The 25,004-nt window shown below is 51.1% G+C and overlaps 1 protein-coding gene and 1 long non-coding RNA gene across 4 annotated transcripts; one reads left to right on the forward strand and one right to left on the reverse strand.

Moving 5' to 3' along the window:
• Nucleotides 1-373: 373 nt before the first annotated feature.
• LOC119147956 lies at nt 374-7,344 on the reverse strand. Its single transcript, XR_005104249.1, has 3 exons — nt 6,937-7,344; nt 3,987-4,062; nt 374-3,441 (listed from the first exon to the last, which is right to left on the reverse strand). It is a non-coding gene; the product is annotated as an uncharacterized LOC119147956 (long non-coding RNA).
• A 6,356-nt stretch (nt 7,345-13,700) lies between these two features.
• Nucleotides 13,701-20,747, forward strand: CENPM (centromere protein M). 3 transcript variants are annotated; one of them, XM_037389921.1, is made up of 7 exons: nt 13,701-13,830; nt 14,103-14,182; nt 16,725-16,823; nt 17,857-17,936; nt 18,877-18,968; nt 19,726-19,886; nt 20,140-20,747. In XM_037389921.1, the coding sequence occupies exons 1-6, from the start codon at nt 13,774-13,776 to the stop codon at nt 19,849-19,851; spliced, it is 534 nt and encodes a 177-aa protein (XP_037245818.1). In that variant the 5' UTR covers nt 13,701-13,773; the 3' UTR covers nt 19,852-19,886; nt 20,140-20,747. The 3 variants fall into 3 exon arrangements, with proteins under 3 accessions (XP_037245818.1, XP_037245819.1, XP_037245817.1); XM_037389922.1 differs by having other exon boundaries at nt 19,726-19,860; XM_037389920.1 differs by having other exon boundaries at nt 19,726-20,747.
• The last annotated feature ends 4,257 nt before the right edge of the window (nt 20,748-25,004 follow it).

Consider the following 25,004-nt stretch of genomic DNA (forward strand, 5'->3'; position numbering starts at 1 on the left):
ACAGCCAGCCACTGGGGTGGTGGGGGAAGGCAGGGCTCAGGGCAGTGTAACCACTCTGCTTCTTTAAAGGCAAAGAGACAGAGAAGGTGGAAAAGTCCAACCTGATGCTGTGTAGTATTTCCAGCACTAAGTATCTTCTCTGATGCTTTACGCAGCTTAATTTGGTATCTGTGACTATTTACTGCTCCCCTGAGGTCTCTCTGGCTGCACAGGTCCCGCAAGGGAGGAACAGTCTCAGTTTTCAGGCAGTGTTTGCCTTTGGCTTAATTATTCCCAGATAACCCTGTAGCACAGCCGGCACAGAAACCAGGCGGATGGAGACCTACCCTGCTGTAAAGGAAACCTCACTGCAGACTGGTCCTTGCTGCCCGCCTGGAGCTGGAGGGAGGCAGATCCCAGGGGGAAAAATAGGAAAATAAAGCACTGGCCACACAGTTTGTCCAATGCTTTTATTCCACTGGGTGTGTGTGTGGGGGGGTGGTGGCTTTGACACTGTTGGCAATAAAGTCCTGCATACCCGTGGAAAATACCTGGCTTAATACTGATTGTGTCATGAGTAAACAGTGCGAAACATAAGTCAGAGATGAATAGCTAGTTTCTCCTCTAGTCCAGTCCTGACCTGCTTGTCATCTTTTTGCTTGGTTTCTGTGGTGGCGAGTCATGGGCAGAGCGGAGGTGAAAACAGGCCAGACAGTGTGCAGAGGAGGACAGGGAGAGGGTACCCCCACGGGGAGCCCCATCGCACCACGGGTGCCAGCTGGCCGAGAGCGGCTGTGGCAGATCCAGCCTTTCATTTTCACCAGACTGGTGGTTTTCTCATCTCTTTTGACTTGGCAAGTGAAAGTAGGTTTGAAGGAGGTGCAACGGCAGAGCAGCCTCTGCTGGTGCAGGCCACAGGGACCAGACTCCCCTTCCCACAGGGATGGTTTAACCTGTCCCTGGCGGCTCCAAGCCCCTCAGCTCCAGTACAGAGTTTTTTATTGCTACCCCATGGGTCAGATGGGGTCCATTCACAGCGCAGTCCCAGCTATGAGGGAGTCAAGTGAGGAAGTAGGTTTCCAGGCTGGTGCTTGGACATCTGGCTGTGTTGCACCAGAGGGCAGGAGATGTAAGCCAAGCAGCTGAGGGTGGCACGTCAGACTGTGCAGCCCAGCCCAGCATTTCCCTTTCACAGCCCCAAGTCACGAAGCAAAAATATGTGGGATTTACCTGTTTCAGACTGCACCTGCGCTTTGTGCCTTTGCTTGCCAGGGCGAGCGTAACTTTGGGCACAGGAATAATCCCACTCACTGCATTCCCCTGCTGAACAAGACACGCCTGTTTGGGTACTTGCATCATGATCTCTGTTTTTGGTTGAATGGACGGACTCTTAACTTGTCCTTTGACAGCCAAAAAACTCCTGCCAGTGTGCCTGATTTTGATGTAGAAGGTAATGGTGATACAATTGCAATCTGGTATATGAAATGTCCGAGAAAGACCCAGGAAATTTGCAGGATGTCCTGACCCATTCCTTTCTCAGCCAAACCCCTTAGAGCTAAAAATTAACTTTCATCCCCAGAGAACTACCAATGGAGCATCACTCACTCAAACAACCCAGTGCACTCCTTTCTTTAGGAATGGAGGAGAAAACTTCCCATGACATGTTTACAGGAGAGGCTGAGTGACATAAGCCCATCTAGGATCTGTGGCAGATTTGGACAGATGGCCTGAGGAACTCCTGCTGCTCAAAAGAAGCTGCTGGGCACTATGGCACAGAGCTGGCACCCTGGGAGCACACTGAGGATGTGTTGTCATTTTTTTGCTTCTACCTTCTACCAAGATGCCATCTACCCTGATACTGGTAGGCTCAGCTGATGGCATGGGTTGTGCAGACACATGCACATGGGGCGATGACACCAGCTGACATCCCATAGGACATGCAGGGGCATGTCCAGAGCACTCACAGGTAGCACCACTGCACCTACTGCATCCAAAGGGTGTGTGTTGGGGTGAATGGAGAGGTGAAGAGAGGCTCTTGACACAATCTCCTGCCACAGAGTTCAGAGGTTCAGATCTCTCCCAAACCTCCCTGTACACACTGGCCATTGCACAGGGCTGGCAAGGAGAGAGAAGATGTGAACGTCCCTCTTAGCCCCAGCATCACGCCTTCACACAGTGCTTTGGTAGCTGATCAGCCCCAGGGCACTGCAGAAAGTGCAGATAGTCTATAAATATGGGATTTTGTCCCAGACCCACATTATATACAGCTTGGGTCCAGAAAGCAATGAGCCCATTTTGCTGACAGGCTCAGTGTCCCTTCTCAGAGACATGCAGGGCCGAGGGATGCTTCACAGCTTTCGCTGGGATGACATTTAAGGGAGAGCCCATCCATGCCATAGGACTCCGGAGTGCAGGGGACTGAACAAGTGCAAGCTACCTACCAGACTATCCCATCTCACTCCACGACAGAGGAGCAGAAGATCAGGCAGATCAGGAGAGGCTTATGCGGTAAGTCTGGCAGCACCCCTTCATGGAGAGCAGCAGACTATTCTCAGCTTGACACATGACTTAGACAAACCTCTTTAGTAAAGATCTTTAATTTGAATGTAGTGCATCTGGAATGGATGGAAGGGTGGATGGATGTTTTCCACCTCCCAAACAGACACAGAGGAGTGGTGTGCCTTTAGCAGGGATAAAGACATTCAGCCTCTAGGGCTCGCTGAGCCCTTGGCCCCTCTGCACAGAGCTTCAGCAAGCTTACCATCCCAGCACCAAGGCTGGGTGCTATGAAGAGCTCAGCTGAAACAACAGCCTGGGTGAAATACCACTTATTTCCCCAAAAATACCTCCTGGACTTAAACAGATTGGGTCAGATTTAACCCAGTGAACCTGGTACTCCTGCAGAGACCTTTCCTACTGAAGGTCACATCAACATGCCAGGCAGGTCAAACTCAAGTGGTCAATAAGGGGCCTTTCATTTGAGTGATTCACCAGTCTCGGCCATGGGGAGGAGCAGAAGTCCTTGGCTGGGTGAAGGGCTGTGAACATGGGAAGCCCCAAGTCTACAATGCCACACAGACCTTGCCTAAGAAGCAAAGGGGCAGAAAGGTGAGTGATGAGTATGAGACCCAGATCAGCAAAGATAGAAACGGTGATCAGCCTCACTTGCACAGAGCAGGACTGTCACCCCTACCGAGGCTTGTGGACTGCTGCCCACCCAGGAGAGGCTATTCTGGACTTGAAGAGCAGTGTGTCAAACCTCAGGAACCCCGAAGGCCAGGTTGTCACGAATCATCAGTGTCTTCCTAAGGTCTCGTTCCATGATTGGCCTCTGCGTTCGCCACTTGTGAGCTTCCTGGAGTCCTGGCTCGAAGTAGTAAATACAAGCTCCAAAGCCCACCAGGATGAGAATGGAAATCATCAGATACACTGGCACAAACCAATCCAAGAAGTGGGGCATGGCTGCCAGAGAAAAGGGGAGAAAGGTCATGCACCTGAAAAACACCTCCACCAAGATTCATCATGAGACATCTGCCTCATCAGCAGTGCCCAGCCTCCCTGCGCCCCTCCTCACAGCCCTGCTGCACCCCGGTTTGTGCTTGGTTGCACAGCAAGACACTTCAGCCTTCAGGAGAGAGCAATCCCTTTGGCTCATTGCTGGGACCCCCTCACTGAGCAGCAGTCCCACTCCCTCCCTGCAGAAGAGGGTAAGCCCGCATGCCCCTGGCCCTGCTGCCAGCAATTGAAGATAGGCAGTAGGTAAATACAGCTGCTTCTCATCTCCCGCTTGGGGGAAAGTCTGCTGCCCCTTCCCCTGATGCTCCACGACCTCTTGAATTCCGAGTCTGAGCTGGGCTAGCTCAGGGCTGAGCCCTCCCTTGCTGCCCTCCTATTTAGTGTCCTGCTTTTGAGGGGCTCAGGGACCTTGCGGTGCTTGGTTCGGCACTTGTCTCTGAGCAGAGCCCAGATCCCCCTGCATCAGCTGCTGGGCAGTGGGAGCCACTTACCAGGAGCAGCTGATCCGCCTTGCCAGGAGCCCCTTGCCACCCAGGCGTGAGGTGCCGAGTCCGGAGCAGTGCTGCCCTGGGGAACACAGAAAAATGCGCTGCACAATTGCTGTCATCCCAGCACTAAAAATGAGCGAGGAGGAAGGAGAAAACAACTCACTGCCCAGCTGTCAGGGCTGAAGCTTTCTGGAGAGGTGAGCAGACAGGGTTCCAGCCCCACAACCTACTGGTGCCCTGGCCTACTCCCTCCCCACCATTATGGTCTTGCTGATGCCATGGGCATACACCCTGACTCAGGGATATTTAAAAGCTGTAACGGCTCCATGTTTATGCCCATCCCTTTCCCTTATTCTCATCCTTTGGGAGGGAGGGAGTAACACACGTTGCAACCCATAGTGGTGCCCAACTTGTCTGACTTCCAGCTGCCTGCTTTTAGCAAAACACTCACCAGGGTATGGGTCATGCAGGGGCAGAAAAGGGGACCGAGAAGCATCTGCCCTCAAAAAAAGCATAGCTATGGCCTTTCCCATGCACCAGGGCTGCTGGGTTTTGGATGGTGTGTCCCTTGTCACAGGCTTCTGTGGATTAAACCAGGGACCCTCAGGCTTGGGAAAGCACAACAGTGCTGGGCTCAGGCGCAAAGAGCAATCCTGAGGGGAGGCTTTGCAAAACCCTCTCCCCTAGATGGGGGTGATGCCCCTTGATTTCAGCAGGGATGGAGTTAGGGCACAGCTGTGTTGAGCTCCTGCTTTTCTAGACACCTGAAAGCTGCCACTTGCGACCACCCCCAAGTCACCCCTCTGCCCGTAATCACATCCCCCGCCTCCATTGTGTGGGATGGTTAAGGGGAGGCTAGGGAGAGCTGTGAGCATCTCCGTCCTCTTCCCTGCTCCTGGCCCATAAACCTGCTGCCCTCTCCCCCACGGGAGGCCAGGGGGTTTGATTTTTTTTTTTTTCAATACCACAGCAATCAGTTGATTCCAATGTGCCCAGCAGCATTATCTGCTGGGCACCACTTGCAGCAGAGCCTGTCCCTGCCTGCTCACCCCAAGACCAGCAGCAAGAAGCATGAGGTTCATCTGTACCCTCTGAATAACACCTTTTTTCTCACAGGGTTAGATATGAAATGAACTGTGATTCTTGTTAACATAAGCAAGAAACTGCCAATCTTCTCCCACTTATTGGCACAGGTGTTGATAGTTATCCATTCTCCTTGCATGACAGTGGAGACCGCAGTGGATTTTGCCTCCTACTATGTTTTTTAGCTTTCAGCAGTCCTTGGTTTTGCTACCCACAGAGCTGCCCCTACCACTGCCAAGTCCTGGAGGACTTCTCTTTTTCTGTCTCCCTCTCAATGATTCATACCTCCCTTTTGCCAGGCCCCCATTCCACCTTATCAAGAGCAACAGGACCGGGCAGCTTAGCCTTGGCCACCATTTGGCCAGGAGCAAAGGGGTAGTCTGGGCGCTGCTCCTGCCTCTTCATGGCTGCCTCTGCCTTCCTCAGGCAAGTAACTTAGGAGGAAAACCCCTGCCCCTGCCCACAATAACGTTGCAGACGTGTTGTGGGGAGCAGGGATCCTGCTGTGGGGTTTCACTTGCTCAACTCATCCTGAAAGACGGTGGAAGGAATTAGGCACGACCCCCACTCCCTGACAGAAGGAGGCCTCTCAGTGCAGCCTTCCTATGGGCTCTGCAAAAGTAGGTCCTGCACACCCCCTGCACACCTCAGCTGCTGCCACAGCCAGGCTGGGGGCCAAAGCTGCTGCAGACCTTCTCCAGAGGGTGCCTCAGCAACCGATACCAGTCCTGGCTGTCAACAACAATGGGCAGGGTTAGGGAGCCTGGGAAGGTGACTCCAGTTCAGACCCCCCAGGGTGGCAGGAGGAAAGCCAACAACCTTGTTTCCTTCCCTGATCATGTGCTTTCCAAACCTAGCAGTGCTATCCAAAAAGTACTGCAATAAAAAGCAGCTCTACAGTCTTCCCAGTTTATCCTTCCTGTATGACTAGCAGAGCCAGCATTTTCGAGCCCCTCGCCAGCAGCCTATTCTTTGGTCTACTTGCTATGCGGCCCTCACCTTGTGCCATGTGCCCCCCTGTGCTCGCCAGTCCCTGACCTGGCAATGAAGGTTCTTTGCCATGGCCAAGCCAAGCACTGGGTGAAGTGTCAGAGCTCCTGCCGTCCCCGCCCCCAGCCTCTGCAGGGCCAGCCCAGCAAAGCACTTGCTCTGTCAGGTGGGTGATCAGATTTTGGCTGCAGATGCTGAAAAGAAGGAGTTTCATTTAAAGATGTCAGCTTTCCGGAGCAGTTCTGCAGATATTAAATGTGCCTTAACCCTTGCTGGACCAGTTGATCTCAGAACCTCATTTACAGACATGAAAGAGTCCTTGGTCTTCCAGCTGAGATAGCATCTCATAGAGGTAAGCTAACAGACCTTTTGTAAACCTATGCTACATGTGTCACTCCAGCTGCTCTCCTTCAGTGTGTGTCCGTCCCCTGGATCCCCTGTGCCACCTCCTTCTGCCCCCCAGGATGCTGTGGGTACACTTACGATGGGCACCCTGGGGGCCACACTGCAAGTGAAAAGGCAGAAACTGCTTGGGGGAGGCCAGGAGCTGGGAGACAGGGTTTGCAGCAGACACGGACACGCAGCGGTGACCAGGCAGGGGTGAGTGAGGCAGGAGTGGTGCCCATGCAGAGTGCCAGAACACAGGTGACTTTGGGCACAAAACCCTCTCCTGTGCATGGTCAGGAGCACAAACCAGGTTGCGGCATTACCAGCCACGGGCTCACCCCGACCACAGAAGATGCCCCCAGACTGGGCACCTTGGAGAGCTCGCAGCTTGGGGCAAGGAGCTGCCAATGGCTGGGGACCCAAACATGACCGCGGTCCCATGCACTGCATCCCCGACAAACACCCGCTACCTGCCCTGCAATGTGCCACCTACCTCCTTCCACGGGCGCAGGGCGATGAGATGAGGCTGCTCCCTCCGGCATCTGCCGGGCCCCAGCCGGGATGCGTCAGGCTCCGTTCCCAGCCAGGTAGTGCCAGGGAGAAGGGACCCCGCTCCGGGAGAGCAGGGCGACAGCGAGAGGCGACGACGCGGGGCGGGCGGGCGGGATGGCGGGAGCAGCCGCGGCTCTCGGGAGCGTGCGGGGGACAGGCAGCCAGCAGCGCCGCCTCATTTCCCACTGGGGCTCCTGAGGGATTCCCCCATCGCCTCCCCGGCAGCGTCAGCCCCCTCCAGCCTCCCCAGGGCACCTCACCGCCGGCCTCCCCCCCCCGAGGGAGGGACCGTCTGCAGCCAATTGCATCCCCACGCAGGGGTGGGGGTGGCATTTTGGCAGCGGTCGTTATGGCAACGGGCCTCCCGAGCTCACCCGCACATGGTACCCGGGCGAGAGCCACGAGAGAGGGATGCTCTTCCTCCTCCCGCATTGTCTGCAAGCCAAGCTACAGCACTGGAGGACCTGCTCTCTGCCGAGCAGAGAAGGAAGGATGGGGGTGGGGGGGAGGGGAAATGCTGGGGGAGACGTGTGTCAGCTCGGGCTGATGAAGAGTTACAGGATTTTAAGGCTCCACAGATTTATCAGTGTGCCTGTCCCTAGCTCTGGGGACTGGTGGCTTGTCAACACCGGGATGGAGGCAGGGAGAGGGAGGGGTGGATGGAGGAGGGAGATTGGTACTCCCTTTAGAGGTTTTATGCAAAAATAAAATAATCAACACTTTGATCAAAAGTACCTTACAGCAGAAAACAGAAAAACATTGCTGTCTGAAGAAGTATTTTTGCCTTCAGTGAAGTAACTTTTTTCCTGAATCCATACCTGCCTGTGTCATTGCTACTGCTGACAGAAAAGGTTTTCTTAAAACATTTTCAGCTTTTCAGCAGCACAGAAATAGGAACAATCAAACTGTTTTGGTTTTTTCGGTTGGGTTTGTTTTGGGGGTTTTTTTTTGGTACACAGGAAAAATTTCACTGTGACCTAAAAGTCATTTAACACAAAAATGTTTTAAAACAATATCAATCAAGCAAATGGCTCCAGCCCTGAGAGCTGCCTGCCCTCCTGCCTGTGCTCTCCAGCCCTGCCTGCTTAGTCTCTGACACCTACAGCCCTGCAGGTGCACTGTGGGGGGTGGTTGTAAAGGCTTGCAGGGCTAATAATATCCACCAAACTGTCTGAGCCCCAGATTTGTGCCCGCTACATGCCTATGACCCAGGAGCCACAAGGTGTGAGGTTTGGCTTCCCAGTAAATTTCGTTACAGGCACTAATGGATTTGTCCCCTCCCCAGGCCAACCTGTGGACAGTGACAGACCCATGTGCACTTCTGGCTCAAACGGTAATGCACTTAAGAGGTCTGTCATCTGGTCTGTGCTGGGGTTTCATCCATCAGTGCAGAGACAGGGCTGTGCTGGGAGCTGTGGGAGCTGGCTGGCACGCACTCTGATTTCCTCCTCATCCTCCTTTTCTCCTCCTGAGCCCTACTTTTGCTTGATGTAACTTTGTAATATCTTAGAAGCATTGAGTATAGGCTTGCGATCCCCCTGTACCTATCAGGCTATCCACACAGAGATCCATCAGGATTAGCTAGCTGCTTCTTGCTTTGCTCCAGCAAGGTGGGTACTCCAGATGATTGCCATATGCCTCCAGAGAGGAGCCTGCAATCATGCCTTAACTTTAACCTCACTGAAGTTCAGCTATGGTACCCACCTTGACCATCAGTGCAGTAACTGCTTCACTAATCCCACTGCAGAGGGAGGAAAACACAAGCCTCACTGTTTTGACCGCAGTGGGAGAGAAACACGCGGTTTGGACAAATCAAAAGCCAAACAGATTTTTTAAAAAAACAACGCTGAAAGGATATTGTTTATTGTGTTCCCAGAGCAAACCCTAAGGGCAGGCAAAGACACACTACATGTGAGAGGGCAGAAGGGAAACCACTTTCCAGGTATGCAAAGAAAATGGGAGGGAGATCAGTGGTGGCTGGCACAAGGCAGGAGACTATTCATTTCTCCAGGAGACTGGTCAGTGCCAGAGTCACATGCCACCCTGGGCCAGGTGCCCTTGAGGACATTGTGCCGAAACATGTAAGATCCACCCCCAACCACAGCAAACCATCCCAGCTATCTGTCAAAGATCACCCTGGGGCAGGGGGATGACACCAGAGCCAGTGCGTGAGTCCATCGGGCTGCAACTTCTCCCTGGGTTTAAGCTCAGGCTTAATTCTAGCATGCTGCTCATGCAGCCAAAACTCCAGAACAGCAATAGTTTTGTCTCACGGGGTCATTTTTTCCTCTGGCTCACTTCCCTGCCATGCAAGTACTGGGAGAGCACGGCAAGGAGCAGGGATCATCTCCTTCTGCAGCCACCACCACACCAGTGGGCTTGTGCAAGTCATGACGTGGCAGTCTTGCTTGCTTCAAGCAGATTCCCCCCCAGCTGAGTTTGAAGCAGCTATGGAGGCAGCAGGAAATGAGTACTGGGTTTGTGCTGCCAGAGCTGGGACATGCTTGCAGACCCCCTGCCTCCAATGCCACAGCTGCTGGCTGCCTGTGATAGGGCTCTCAGGTGCCGTCACATCCTTTGGTTTCCAACAAGAGCTGCGGCGTCGAGATGGCTCCAGGCATCGATGTGCCATGTACAGCTCGAACCACATGGAAATGTTTCAGCTGCAGTTCAGCTTTCACTACGAATAAGGCTGCCATGTGCCATTCAGCATCTTCCAGGCATAAGCATGTGCATATCATTCTGCCTGGTGCCTGCGGGTCTTCCAGTCCCTTTCACTTGGCTTGGAGGAAGTCCCTGGGTGGCTGTACACACACAAGCCCCTTGAAGCTGTCATTCCAGGATGTCTGCCCACCACCAAGCCTCTAACTCCCTCCATACCTCTGAGCAGCCACAAATTCATCTGCATGATGAAAGTGAGCATGGGGTCAGGTTTGATGTGAGTGGCCCACCCAGCCAGAGCAGAAATCATGAAACCCTTCTCAGACAAAAGCCCTGGCTGGAGAAAGGGGAGATGGTTGAGCAACCTCAGGCACATGCTTCCTGCTTGTAGCATGCCAATAAATCACAGCATGAACAATGGACTGAGCTCAGCTCGATCCCAAGCCTGATAAAGTGTTATTACAGTTTCTCCTAACATGTTTCCTCACTGTTCTTTAGTGTCCTTTAGGCTTTTATCAGCATCTTCTGAGTTGATCAGACACAAGTCTCTGTCTGTCTTTAAGGCAACACCAATCCCTCAAATACTACTCTCCCAAGGTAGGTGGAGGCATGGGAGAAGATGGACTTTGTTGAACTAGCCTCCCCCAAGGTCTGCAGCAGAGGACAAAACTCCAGCAAAAGTCACAGATATACTTCCCTGTTCAGCTGCTGGAGGTGAGGGAGTTGCTGCAGGATGCAGAAGGCACTCTGGATGCATGGCAGGGCATCAGTCAGATACTCTGGTGGGAAAGCAGAGTAACCTGCCTTCTGGGTGCTGCTGCAGCTTCAAATAAGGAAACTCGTTTAAGCAGCTTTGTTGACTTGATCAAAAAGCTAGGGAAATGTGCATGATGAGGTAAAATAAAGAGCAGAACTGAAAAAGCTGACTTTGGGTCCAGCAATAGCTGGAGAGAGCCTTTGCCAAAGGAAGCTGAAGTTGCCAGCAACATATGTGGAAATGTCATTAGTTTCTCTAATAATTTGCACTTGCTGCAAATGATATAACTCTTGTCTATTAGTGAGAGAACAAGTGCAATCAAATACACATGCGCTTATATTCTGCACACTTCCCAGGCAGGGCTGCGAGAGGTCAGCCCGGAGCCAGTGGTGCATGGCCAGGTGACATCTCACAAAACTTGTGCTGAATGAGGCTGGGATGAAGCCACCATTGCCAGAAGGTCTGTGGGTGGGCGCTGAGACAACTGGGGCCATGCTGGGGTCAGTGTGTATGAAAAGGCCATCTCCAAAGCCTGTGCCCTTCGCTCCTGTGGCTGCTCGGGGAGAACAAAGAGAGAAAACAGACAAAATATCTCAAGATTCAGTCACCAACCTGCTGAATGAAGCATACAGCAAATTGGCCAAGGATACACGAGGGCAAGGTGTGCTGTATAACATTTTTTGTAGCAGCCAGTGCTGTCCTGCTGCAGGAGTGACTGCACCATTCCCAGGGAGCACTGGTGATGGCCAGGCCAAGTCTCACTGATGCTAACTGCCTTCATTGGCATCACCAGAGCATCTTCACATCAGCTACATTACGCTTCTTATTTTAGGAATAGTTTGTGCTACCAGACCAATGTACAATGGGCCACAGAGTAAAATCAGGAGCTCCCCCCTTCTGTGTCACGCCCTGCTCTCACCCCTTCTGCCTGCGCTGGGGGCCAGTGCACTGACACCCCTGTTTCAGCTCTCCTGCATCACTTGGAAGCGGAGATCAACTCCTTATTCCCACTTTGCAAACTGGAAACAGGGTGGAGAGAGGTGAAACAGCCTGGCACAGTCATGCAGTGGTATGTAAAATACATCGCAGCCTCCAACACCATCCGTGTCTCATCCCTTTCCTCTCCTCTCCTTGCTGAGCTACAGATCTAGACACGCGCTGCAGGACATTGCCAGTCTGAGTCTCCACCTCTTTATGCCATCCTTTACCGTGGAAAGCAGTTTTTAAATGCTACCCTTTGACATTAGATCTGCTTTACACCCCTTGGCCCATGTGTAAATAGCCAACAAGGGTGCAGGACGTTGACTCCTGTTCTCCCCCCGCCTAGGTTGCCCACAGAACTGAGCTTGCTCTGCAGGCTTTGCATCCCCACATGGAGCACCCCTGCCTGCATTTCAAAGAGGAAGGAAAGCAAAGTGAATCTGCCTGGCACACCTTGCTGTGCCAGCCGTCGGGCAATGGCTTTGCATGCCAGGAGGAAACTGGCTCTGCCAGAGCCTGGATTTTCAGGCAGGGACTGCCAGTACTACCACCGCCCCTCTCTGAGTCACACTCAGGTGGGCCATGCACCCACGGGTGCCTTGTTAGTAAGGTGCTAAGGGGCAGGTGTCCCCCTGGCAAAAGAGTGCAGTGAAGGTGGGGCACACAGAGGAGGGAGCACGGCGAATGTCTGTGTCCCCACAGGAAGGTGGGGGTCAGCCCTGCAGAGGGAAGTCTGCCAAGGGATGGGCGAGAAACTTGCTGGGGACAAGGGAAAATAACTGTGGGATCAGTGGTAGCTCATTTGGACCCGTTGAACCTCAACAGACACCAGTGTTGTGAGAAGGAGGAAGCCTGCAGTGACAGGGGACAGTGAGCATGTCCCCTGCCAGACATTGAAGCCACATAGGTCCTTCTGTAGGGCCAGAGAGAAGGCAACAGGGAGTAGTAGAGGGCAGAAAGAGAACAAACACTTTTTAGGTGGGTGTCAGAGCTTTTAGCATATTTCCACACCCTCAGCAGCCCAAAGGAAGCATTGTCCCAGTTGCTCTCTACATCCCTCCGACTTGGGAGCTGGCTTGCTATTTATTGCATCTGCCTGCCTCCCAATCTTTAGGACACATCTGCCCTGGATTCATCCTCCCTTCCCCCCGCTGAACTCAACAACAACCAGAAATATCCTGTAATCTCTTCTGCTTCACCTGTAATTTGTCTCATGCTGGCAATGAACAGAACCGTCTGCCTTTGTCAAGATCAAAAAAGCCACGGCAGCCATGTGATGTCAGTTTACATTAACCCCCTCCCCCCCCTTCCTTCTCTGGCTTGCTGCAAAGGGGGAGATGAGTTTTCATCCTTTGGCGGCCTTCTTCCTCCCCTTGGCACCTCTCCTGCCATTTGGGGGTGCCCCGGTTGAAGGGGCAGGGAGAGCCAGCCCCAGCAGGCAGCTGAGGGGGTCCTGGATCCCCCTCCCCACCGAGCTGGAGCTGAACCTGGGGATAAGGAGACACAGCAAAGGAGACCACAGGCCACAAGGGCTTTACATCACTGCACAACCTCCTGCTCTGACCTTGGAGTGAGAAAAGCTCGGCCTAGCTCCGTAACCGCAGCGCTTCTGCAGGGGCACCCTCCTGCCTGTGCCATGGGCAGGGAGCGCTGGGCTGGGCAGATGCCACCAGCCACAGGCCACCAGCCAGGGGGCGAGGGGCAAGGTCCCCAGGAGGGTGGCATGGAGGTTGTGGCTGTCGGAGCTGCCAGAAGGCCTGGCACAGAGCAGTTCAGTGTGCAGAGCTGGGCACTGCTGCTGTGCGCTGTTAGAATTCCCTTCCCTAGCTATTACATCAAAGCATACCACGTTGTTAACGTACGTTAGTTCACGTTATACACCGCAATGCAAGGAGGCCGTGGAATTTTACTGGAGCCTTTGGTACCGTTAAGGCTTGAGCAAACGAGCGAGCATCAGCCCAGGGACCAGGGGCAGAGCCCAGCGCTGAAAACAAGGGCTGTGCCCTCAGCAGCCCAGGGCTGGGCAGCAGGGGAGGCCGGCGCCCACCTCCGCGTCTCCCTCACCCCCGCGAGCAGCGCCCGGTGCCGCCGGTGGGTGCCGTGGGCACGACCGGCCCCCGCGTGCCGCACGAGCCCGCTCGCTCTGCAGCGCCGCGGCCATCGGCTACCGGTAGCGCGGGCGCCCGCCCTCAGCCAGCGCGCGGGGCGCTACCCCTCCCCCCTGCCCCGGGGCCGCCGGGCCTCCGCCCGCCCCTCACACAAAGCCCCGCCCCACGCACAGGCGCGCCGGAAGCCCCGCCCCCGACGCCTCACGTGAGCACGGGGCGGGGCGGCGGTTTGAATCCCGGCGGGCGGTGTTGCCTCCCGACACCCGCCAGGATGTCGGTGGTGCAGCCCTTCGACAAGCTCCCGATTCCTAACTCCGCCGCCTGCCTGGTAGGTCCGCCGCCGCGCCCCCGCCGCCGCTTCTGCCGCCCGGGTCCCGGCCCTGCGGCCGCGCCCGCCTGTCCCGCACCCTCCGCCGCCGCGGGCCGAGCCCCAGCGGCAACGGCCGTAACTGCCGCCGCCCCGCGCCGGGGGATAGGCCGCCTGGCCGCAATCTGCAAACGTAGGCGCGGGGCCGGCCCCCGGCCCTGGCCGCTTCCCCCGGCCGGTCCCGGGCCGCGGGGCTGCCCCTCTGACCGCGCTTTTCCCTCCTGTCGGCGCAGCTGGTGGGGTCGGACGAGGGCCTGCAGCAGAGGCTGGCGGAGGCGCTCCTCCTGGAGAAGAAGAGCTTCAAGATCAGTATGTGAGTGGCGGGACGGGGGTGCGCGGCTGCGGGCCCGCCCGGCGCGGGAGACGGAGCCGAAGCAGCGGCTGCCCCGCTAACTCACGCGGAGTTTCTGCCCCGGCAGCCCGCGCGCCGGGATCGCGGGAGGCGCCGCGGGAGCGGGAGCGGGACGGCGCGCTCCTCCGGGAGCGGGGCTGGCTGCGGGCGGCGCTGCCGCACGGGCCGCGGGGGCAGAGCGCTCGGGGCGGGGCGGGCAGCTTGGGCACGGTGGGGGACGGGGCTGGGGACGGTTCTCACGCGCGTCGTGTTGGCTGTGCTCGTGCCCTTGCCCTGTGGGTGTCGCACAGGTGTCTGGTCACTCAATTGCAAGAGCACGGGAGGAGCACGGATGATTTTGTTCCCGCTGGACAGGTGTATAGGAATTAAACATCCTAATTTAACATAAATGGGACAAGTACAATGCTTGCAACTACTTGAAATCAAACAAGTTTTCCCGGAAATGTCCATTGCTGTTCGTGCTTTTCGCAGCCCTTTTCTGGTTTATGTTCATGCATGTGCTTTTCCTCCTCAAGCTTTTAAGATGCGTTTTAAATCTTAACTTTAGCTGCATAACAAGTTCTACCTTAAAAGCTTGGTTAACTAACTTTTTACAACATAATGTCCTTGACAGCTCTCTTGCCAAAACCAAATGACCAAATGAGTTTATTCAACTCTTCAGAAGAGTTTGTGTTGGTTTTTTTTTTAGTTGGGGATTTTTTTTCAGAAGGTATTTTGCTACTGCAGTCCAAGGCTATGCAGTAAAGGCAAACCTGAAATAATGTTCTACTAGTCAGTTAGAGTGATTGTACTGCTCTGGTTATGGCATCTTGGATGTTTGTGCCAACTAATAGTAAATTAAGTATCCAGCTTTCTTTGTGAATCCTGCAGCTTCTGCTGAGCTGTGGAATGCCGTAACTAGTTGGCTACTGGCAGTACAGCTGGGTAACTACCTAAAGGCACAGAAACTTATGCTTGTGCTACAGAGCAAGACAAGTCCCTGCGCTAGTATCACTAGGAAAGCAGAAGTCTGTAACAGGGTGGGTTTTTCCCCCCACTGTGGTGTTTTGGGATTTTACACATTGCAAAGAAATATGGTATCTTGTCTGGCAAATCTATCTGTGAGATACAGTTGTTGAGAGAAGAATTGCAAGGCTGGCATTTTTGTGTTTCTTCCTACGAGGAAAGAAAAGCCTTCTGCAGTGCACATCTGGAGGCTGCTGCCATCATCTAGTGATATTGGTTTAAATATAGTAACATTCCAAATTGTGGAGGTTTGGGGGGGGTTGAGGGTTTTTTTTGGGTTTCGGTGTTTTTTCCCCCCAGACAATGAGATCTGATGCTTTCCTTTCACCACAGCTTCTCTCTAAATTTCACCTTAAATTTATAGGCTTGTTTGTGTGGCAGTGTGTCTTTCAAGCGTGCTTTGCTCATATCTTGTTCTAGTTTCAGAATGTTTTTGTTAAATCATACCTCCCTTATTTATAGGAAACAAAGCACCTTTATTTGGAGACTGGCAGACAAAACAGCAAACCGCATATAATTAATAGAAAGGAATGTGTACCATGGTCTGTGGCTGCTGGGGAAAACTGTTAAGTCCTTAAGATTTAATTGCTAGAAGTAATATTCCACAAGGAGTTTCTTTCATGGTTTCCAGAGAGGAAGTGGATTGTGAGAGATGCTGAAATTCTGGAGTTTTTGTTTGTTCAATCTATCTTTCAGGTGATCTTCCAAAAATAGGGTGCTGATAATACTCTTCCCTGTGGAAGGCCCAGATATGTGCTACTCAAAGTTCCCCCCCACCCCCTCCCCGTAGTGGGAAGAGACACAAAAAATGCCCATGCTGCAATTTTTCCTCCAACAGCTGTATCGGCAGTGGTGGTATTGTGTAGAAGGACACCTAAACTACCTGGTAACTCCAGACACAGTGAAAGGGATAAAAATAGTGTAATAGTGTAACAGACACTCTTTCTGAGTTATAACTTCATCTATAAAGCTATACTAGTGATAAATTTCTCGTTTAAGGTTTTGCAAATACAACACATCTTTCTGGAACATGGATGCCTGAGCAGGTACCCTCTCCTGTGTGATCGTATGAGCAGTATCTCTGGAATGTGACAGGAAAGCACTGATGCATTTTAACTGAAACTTGGCAGCCTAATATACAGTAAAGCATTGTGGTTCACTTTGTTAGAAAGGACTCTTCTTAACAATTAATAGAATTACTGTCAAACATCTCTGTGGAGAAAAGGTTTCTGTGAGTCTTGTGCTCTAACAAGCTTTCCTTTATAAACAACCTTGACTGGCAAGTATCATTGTGGCTGTCAGCAGCTATGAGTATGCCTAAGATATGAGAATACTACTTAAAGAATCACAGTGTCTCTTTAGTGCCTACGTATTTAGTAACTAGTGGGCTTCCTAATAGCTTGCTACATGGTGAACTGCAATAGTTATGTGGTTATGGTTAAGTGGATACTGCCTTGCCAAGCTGTTTGGTTAAACTGGCAAATTTATTTTCTTTCAGTCACCTTGCTACATCACTCCCATTACCTTCAGAGAGGGATCACCTTCGGCCCAGGATAGATCTGATTGTGTTTATGATTGACATTAAGAGTAAATACAGGTAAAAGAAGAGCAAAAATACGAGAAGGGGAACTGATATTCTTTCTTGAACTGATGGCTAAATCTAAATGTTTACTATGTCAGAATTGCTGAATAGTGGTTTTCAAACCCAAGACTTGCTGTGGTGGAACAGATTGGTAATACATACAGTAGCTTTCTGGCGTCCAGCAGTGGATTAGAACTGAACTGCGCTCTCCAATAACATGCCTGTTATGCATTAAGTTGCCATAGTAAAGGAGGTAGAATTTATTCTGGGATCCACATACAGGATGATATGAACTGAACTTTGGAAAGACGCCGTCTCTAAAATGAGATGGGAATGGTGGTGGTGCTGTTAAGGTCTGTAATATGCAGACGGCTGTTGTGCACTGGGCAGTGCTACCTAATAACCAGCCAGTTACTGCATCTGTGTCCCCAGTTCACTGATACTGCTTGGCAACTGGGATCAGCACTATCAATGTCTCTAGGCAAAAGAGAAAGGTCTGCAGGGTTGATCCCTTTTCTTTCATCTTGTGCTTATCTTTGTAGAAATGGTATTTGTGTCCCCAGGCCATAAGTAAAGACTTGCTAAGGAACAAAAGTCAGCATTTTATTACTTACTTAACTTGTGACTTGACTATCCTGGGTTCTCATTTACCAAAAATGACAGGGCCAGCTGCATACTTACAGCACAGATGGTGCTGCGGAAATGTGTGGGCTAGCTCTTCTGAAAGAGCCAGAGTAGTGCTGAAGTTTCATTGGATGTTAATGAATTTGGATGCTTAGTGTCCACAAATTATGGAGGACACCATTCAAACTAAGTCTAACTGAGTCCTGGGTAGAAAGGATATGTTATATATTATTAAACAGCTGTGGGTATTAGAGGTCTCTAATGTCATGCTTTTAGCACAGAGCATAACTCTGCCAGCTCACAGATCAGCAGATGTTAACGTCATTGGTTTTCTAATTGTGCTTCTGAAAGTTATTCCCTTTGTCCTTATGCTGCACTTGTTTTACCTCCCTGTCCAAATGGATTGCCTGTGCTTTTCTGACAGCTTGGAGAATGTCGAAGCTTCCCTAGCTTATGTGGATGCCAGCTTCTTCCTGGGGAAAGTGTGCTTTCTTGTCACTGGGGGTATGTATGGCATCTGTCCTCTTCCTCCTCTCTGAGCAGCACAGCTCACTGTTGCTGTCCTTTAAAACAGGGCAGTGATTTAACAAAACAAGAAACCAGTGGCTTTGTCAAAAGCTTTGTTTAAATTGTATCTTAACTCATCTACCTTTTTTATTGTTTTGTTAGGTAAAACATGGTTCTCTTCTCTCATGCTCAGTTGCTCTATCCTTTTTGGTTTTGCCAATCAGACCTTTCTTTTCTGTCCCTAATCCCTGAATATAATTTGTGTTATTGATTTTTATTTTATTTTTTCCCCCTGTGGCACTGCAGAAGTCTCTTCTATTTCTTCTTGCAGATCTGTCTTAATGATAATCTTAATGAGCAGCAAGGAGCATATAATACTGTGGTAATAAAATGAATCTAAATGGATGAGCTAATAAACTATTAAGTATAGTTTTAATAGAAGACTGGCATCCCTGCTGTGTACTGTCTGGCCCTGTTGTGCCTCTAATCTTTCTCTGCCCTGCCCTGCCCCATCCCAGCCTGGAGTGGAGAGGGTGCTTTCCTGCGTACCCTCCTTATTTCAGCTCTGAGAACCTGGAGGGGCCAGACAGTTACTGCTCAGTGTTGGAACAGAGTTCCTGTGTCCCTGGAATTTATGGCTCAGGAGGCCTAATTCTGGGGTGAGAAGGAGTCTTAGTGCTGCCTCATGCTACAGCTGCCCTGACTGAGTGAATTCCTCAGACATATGACCACTCTGTGATACTACATGAGCCAGGAGGGCTTTCAGTCAGTGAGGGGAAGATTCTGCCTGTGCTGATAGTGTACTAATCCCTTAGCCAAAATGTATGGCACACTCAAAATTAGCTCTGGATCATTTTGTGGACGTGGAATTTCCTGGTACTTTTATTCATTGAATGTTGATTGTGGAGCATGTAACGTGGGAAAACTTTTTCTGTAGTTGGCAGGGTGAATTCCTGCAGCGTAGAGATCAGTGCCGTCTGGAAACTGGGAGAAGCCTACTGCAGTCCTGTGCTATTCTGTGAGCTGGAGGTAAGGTGCTTATTTGGTGTCTGAAGGGATTTGTGAGTTCCACTGCTCTCTGAACCTTAGGAGCAGCATTATGTTAGCAATAAAAATATGTACACATGCTACTGCAAGTGTCAGAGACCATACTCTTTCTGCCAGAACAGTAGAGGTACAGTAGTCTGACTGTCCTTAGAAATGAGTCTTCTGGATTACCTGCTCCTTCCTGTGCTACTGCAAAGCCTCAGGAAGCCAAGTCTAAATTAACAAATACTTCTCTGATATGCAAAGCCTTGGTACGCTTGTTCCTTGAGGCATTTTTTTTTTTCTGGGAGCCCTTGAGCTGTTATTTGCCATGTAACTCTCTTGCTTGCGTAATGCTTCCTGTTAGCCAGGCTTTGTTGCTGCACAGATTCTTTTGCCATCTGATATGCCACTCTTTCCAATTACCTGCTTGGTCTGAAAAGCTGGAGGGAGACTTTGGCATTCAGCGGTAGCACACTTCGCTTTTCCACGTTCTCATCATTCCACTGTCAGAGACTGCTTCCCTGCCAGCAGGTAGTATCTGTGCTTTTGGCAAGCCCTTCTGAGTTTTCAGCTGACACTGCTCTACCCCCTTTAACATTAGGGGAGTAAATGGGCAAATGGACCTGTTTGGGGTTTTCTGTAGCTAGCCACTCTGAAGCATATACCTAATGCCTGCTCTGGTTCTTTCTTTTATCACAGCTTAGCACTGTTTTTATTCTTTTCTATTGATTAAATAATTTCCCTGTTTTGTTTCCAGTTGGAAGGGATACGAGTTGCCACTGCTCAGCGACTTCTCCGGATGTTACAGATCTGTGCTGGTCACATAACTGGAGTTTCTGCCTTGTCCTTTGGCTTACTGATGAGGAACTCTGATGATAACTAGCTTCTCATTGTAAGAATTCAGCCATATTCATCAGGGTTTGGTTTTTTTAACTTCAGGTGTTCAAGCTGCTGTTGTTGGAATGACTTTGGGAAGTTTTTTTGCCTGGCTTGTCATGACCACTCATCCAGAGCTGTTCCTAGTTGCTAATCTCTCAAGAAAAGCTTGATTCCTGTTTAGTGGATAATATGCTGGGGCAGGGGAGGAGGCGGTTTGAATTGGGGATTCCTATCTGTTATTGCATCTGAATCCTATTTCATGGTCAAGTTTGAGTTTCACCTACTTTCCCAGTGTCCAGGAGCTGTGTGTTTACTGAGAGAATGCTGGAAGAACAGGCCGCTATCGTTAATGCTGCACGTCATCGTTGAGTGTCCCCAGAATGCTAGAGAAGAGGCAGCAGGCTTCTGCTTCCTTTCAGTGGAAATACAGCACCTTGGAATAATGTGAAACCTTGCTGCCTCGTTTTGTCTCCCCACCAAGAGAATCATGGGGAAGGCAGGCAGTCCTTCAGCTTCTAGATAGAGTGCAGTTGGCAGTTAGTGTTCCAGCTGTGGGAGCATCTGCCCAGAGATCATGCCTAATACTTAATTGAGTAGGAAGGGACTAAACAAGATAATCTAGCACTTTTAGCTTTCTTTTAGATCTTCAAAGAAAAAGGCTCAATCTATCAAGCCCGGGATAACCCTTGCAACCCAGCCTCTGGGGCTGACCACAGGTGAAACACAGTGGACTGGACTATGGCAACATACAGAAAACACGTCTCCTCCAAGCTGGGCATACACTGTGTCTAATCCCGTAACTAACAGGTTCTTACTGGCAGTAATTCGTGCCTTATTCTTACTGCAAGTCGATAGCATGTTTTGGAGTTCTAAGTTAATAAAATGTATAATATTGAATAATTAGTTGTATGTCCTTTGTTTAGGTGTGTGGCACTGGCTGTAAAACCTGTGATGGCTTGTGCCAGTTTGCCCTGGCAGCGGGGCTGGCCCTTGCTGGCAGTTTGAGCTTCACGTTAGCTGCGGGGCTGCAGGTGCGCTGTCAGCCACGTGGTGGTGGCAAAAGCTTTCCAAATGCAATCCTTCCTGCCCACCGAGCTGAGCCACCTTCCAGAATACACCGAGAATTGCATGCCAGGTGGAAATGAAGCCTAGAGAGAATGTGTTAAGCTCCCCTCTGGTTTAATTTATTTAATCCTTAATAGCCTGCTTTAATGTTCCTAGGTGCAGAGCTCTAGCTGTGTGTGCTGTTCCGCTTAGCTTGTTTCTGACATCTGTGTGAGCAGGAAAACGCAGAAAGCAGCACTGCAGGCTTAATCAGCTGTGAGTGTTGGCAGTCCTTGCAAAGACGGCTCAGCAAGGCACAAAGCCTGTATCCTTGCTCAGAGGACACACAAATCCTAGCTCCGGTTGTATTGTTGCTGGTGGGGGAGGGCTGGGTTGTTTGTCAGCTGGAACAAAAGGAGCTAAACCATTCAGCTGTGTTTTGGTGCCCAAAAGGGCTGGACTCTGGCTAAAACTCAAAGGAGAAAGACATGTGTAAACTCTGATGGCCATGTAAGAAGGATTGGAGGCTTAACGAGCATGCCCTACTTTCAGCTAGCTTTGTGATCCTGAAGGTACTAGCTAGGACTTTGCCACCAGAGCGGGGCATTCATGCTGAGAAACAAGTTTCTCTGTTGGTTATGCTGTCTCTGCCTCATTCCGGCTTTGGGTCCCTCAAAATAAATGAGACCATGGTTTAGAATAGACTGGTTTCGATTTGCTTTTGATGTGCAGGTGCAGTCTGGGGGAGGGAAGGAAGGGCTGCGGCGTGAAATCAGCCAGTCTTGTGTCCTCCACAACTGCTGTAAGGTACAGAGCCTCTTCCGTCTCTTAGGTCACTCTCCAGTTGCCTCTAATAATTATTGGACTTGGGTAAAATCCCTTTGGCCTTGAGTAATTTTTGCTGTGCTTTCTTAGCTGGTGAAAATGAAACTTTCTTTGGTTCACCCAGAGTGCTTTGCAGCAACCCACACGTGCTACTGTCCATTCTTGCACCTTCAAACATAGGGTGGTTCTTGTTGTTGTTTTTTTCCACCACAGTGTTCCAGATGTAGTATTTCTTTCCTTCTACTACTTTCAAAGAAGAATGATGCTGTTTGTGCTTCCTACAAGTGGCCAAATCCCAGCTGGTACAAAATAAAATCTAGTTCCTTAAGAGCAGCATCTTGCTTCACCTTGGGGCAAATATTTTTCTTACTCTTTGGACAAAGTCTTTACTAGAACTGGCAGAGGAAGTGGAGCGTATCTAAGAATATGACACTGTGTCTCAGGTCCATCATGTTTTACAACCAAAAGTAGTTGGGACACATCTAAAGCTACAGCTTCAACTATGTAAATACCTCGAGGAACTGTCAGCTATTAGTTTAGACAGGCCATAATGCTGCCCCTACTAGAGAAGACAAAGCAGCCAAGGGTATCTTTCATCTGGATGGAGTAGCCAGGGCTAATGTTTGATACAGGTCTTGTGAAAGTAGTAACTTGGATTGGGATCAGAGGCATGGAAGGCCTGAAGCTAAATAAAGGCTAGTGACTCAGGTTCTGTTGTATTTAAACATTATGAAAGAGCTTGCCAAGCTGGCTGAAATCTAAACTAACAGAAATATTTTTGGAGTTACTTGCTTTATCTTCCTCTCTCTGTTCTCTGTTTGCTATCCCTGTGGAGATTTACAAAGAGAAATTCCCCTCTTTGTGGCAAAAGTACCCATAAGAGTTGCTGGTTTGACTGTCTCTGTTTGTGGATATGTCTTTGTATGTCAGCAAAATCAGTGTAAAAGCAGTTTAATTAGTATGGAAGACCTTATACCAGTTGCACTGGTGTAAGCTCTGGTCATGTAGTGGGGTTCTTGGGTGAAACTGAATGAGGCTTTAATAGGGTCTCTTCTGCTATGGCAGGTTGACCCACAGGATTTTGCCTTCAGCCCAGTCCCTTGTTGAAGACTGTATCCTCATCTTGCTAGTCGAGCTGCTCATGGAGGTGCTCTGTGAGAGATTTCAGCACAAATCAGCTTGGTTGGTATTACCTGTTGGGATCACAGCTCTCTGCTAGCCCAGGTTTTCCAAGGCAAGGGTTTTTTTGCTGGCTTTGCAACGCCAGCGATTAAATCAGACCATCTTTTAAGTGTGGTAAGATATGATGTGCTCGTTTCTGTGTACTGGTATGATACCTATAGTAAAAGACCTCTCTGTCCTGGAACAAAGACCAGAGATAAATCTAACCCTGGTTGTAGAGGTTTAGGTTCAAGGCCACCTCTAATATTTGCTTTAAGGACTGGTTAGAACTGGATGTCTCTGCTTGCCAAGACCTGTAGTTTGAAGGGGCTGGCTGGGTTAGGTCAGTGGTTGTGCAAAGCAGCAGTGGTCATGCTGTGCTAAGCAGCTGGGAGAGCTGCTTGGTAGCTCTCATCATGACAACTGTCTGCAACAGCAGGGGACAAAAAGGGACTCCTGCTCTGCTGCTGCCTGGCGCTGACCTGCAGAGCTGTGGCAGAGGTACCTGATCTGCTGGCAAAAGCAAGGGAGATACTTTCTTCTGTGGGATTTTTAACTTGTCTTGGTTTTGCAGGAGGACTGGGCTTTGCTCGTGCCAGATTCCAGCTGCTCTATCTCTGTTCGGCTGGCCCAGATCCCCTGGCAGTCTCCTCTGCACACTGAGTATTCTCCACTTCCCACCCTAAGCTGATGTGCCGTGTTGCTGTGGGCTGCTGAACAACTGCTACTTTCCATTCAGTGACCAGCTGTCCTTCACTGGTGGGGAAAAGTGATTTATATGCAAGAGAAAGCAATAGCTGGCACAGCCCAGAGCTGGGAGCCAGAAACGCTGGGCTCATTTCACCTCTGTGACTGATTTCTTGTATGACCCTGGGCACGTGTGTTAAAATTCACTGTGTCTCACTGGCTCTGCCTCTACAGCAGAAGCTGCCTCTGCTGGAGGGGTGTGATGAGGGCAAATTGACATTGCTTTGGGGTCACAAATTGGCTGGAGACGTTCAGAATAAACCATTTTTTCCTAATTAGCAGTTTGATTTTTACAGAAGTTCTGGGGGAGGAGGGTTTGGTGGGACCTGCCTGCCAGGCACCTCCTGAGGTTGGCTGTGTTTTGTGCTGTTTACCTGCCTGACTCCGCTGCAGGCAGGCTGCCTGAAACTGGGCTGCAATCCTGCTCGTGAAGAGCTGCGGCACAGCTGGGTTTTGTTGTGAAGTGGAACAAAACCACCCTCTGAAACGCTGAAATTCCCTGCACAGTTCAAGTATCGTTGAATTGGCCAGTGGGACAAATCAGTGTCTCTGGGTATCTTCCTTGCCGTTAAATACTAAATATGGTGCAGCGATGCTAGGCAGGATGGCATCCCCTCGGGTCAGCTCTGTGCAGGAGGTGCTGTCTTGGCTGTGAAGAACCAGTGTGTGAGACAGGTTGTGCGCAGGGGACTCAGGAGTGTTGTGACTCCCTGGCAGCTGGGTAGTGTGGGCTCCTGGCCTGTGCTGGGCCATATTTCCCTTGCCAGGGATGGCTCCTCAGGGAGCTGACACATGTGGTGATGCTGACATCCCTTATCCCCCTGAAGCTCGTCGTGTGGTGGGGTGTTTTGTGAGGAGCCAGGAAAGGCGCTGTGCCCATCCCCTCACCCCGCTGCCTCCTCTGCTGAGGGAAGTCAGTGGTGTGTGAAAGAGCCCATGTTTTACATACACACAGGCTGACTCCCCGCCGCCGGCCCAGGTGCAGCCGCGGGCTGGGTGCGAGAGCCCAGTGGGCTCTGCATGTCACGGGAAGGAGCACTGAGGTGAGGCGAGGACAAAAACAAAGAGAGAAGTCACCTCCCCTTGGGAAACCTGGCCCTGGTGTGCAGGGGCTGCTCTGTCCTCTGGATCGGCACTACAGCGACCTGTGCCAGGGCTGGCTGAAGCACCCCTGCTCTAGAGTGGTCTGCATGCAGGGGCACACTGGTGACCATTTGGAAAGACCTAAAAAGTCCAGCTAACATTAAACACGCTAAGGAGGCTTTCCCTGTTTTCTGGCAGTATGGGTGTTTTCCTTTCCTGTGTTCCCGTGGAAGCTCTCTGGTCCCACTGTGTGCCCACCCCGCGGTGACGGGGTGACGATGCCGTGCTGCACTGGGC

Source organism: Falco rusticolus, chromosome 5 (assembly GCF_015220075.1).
Source record: "Falco rusticolus isolate bFalRus1 chromosome 5, bFalRus1.pri, whole genome shotgun sequence".
Lineage (NCBI taxonomy): Eukaryota > Metazoa > Chordata > Aves > Falconiformes > Falconidae > Falco > Falco rusticolus.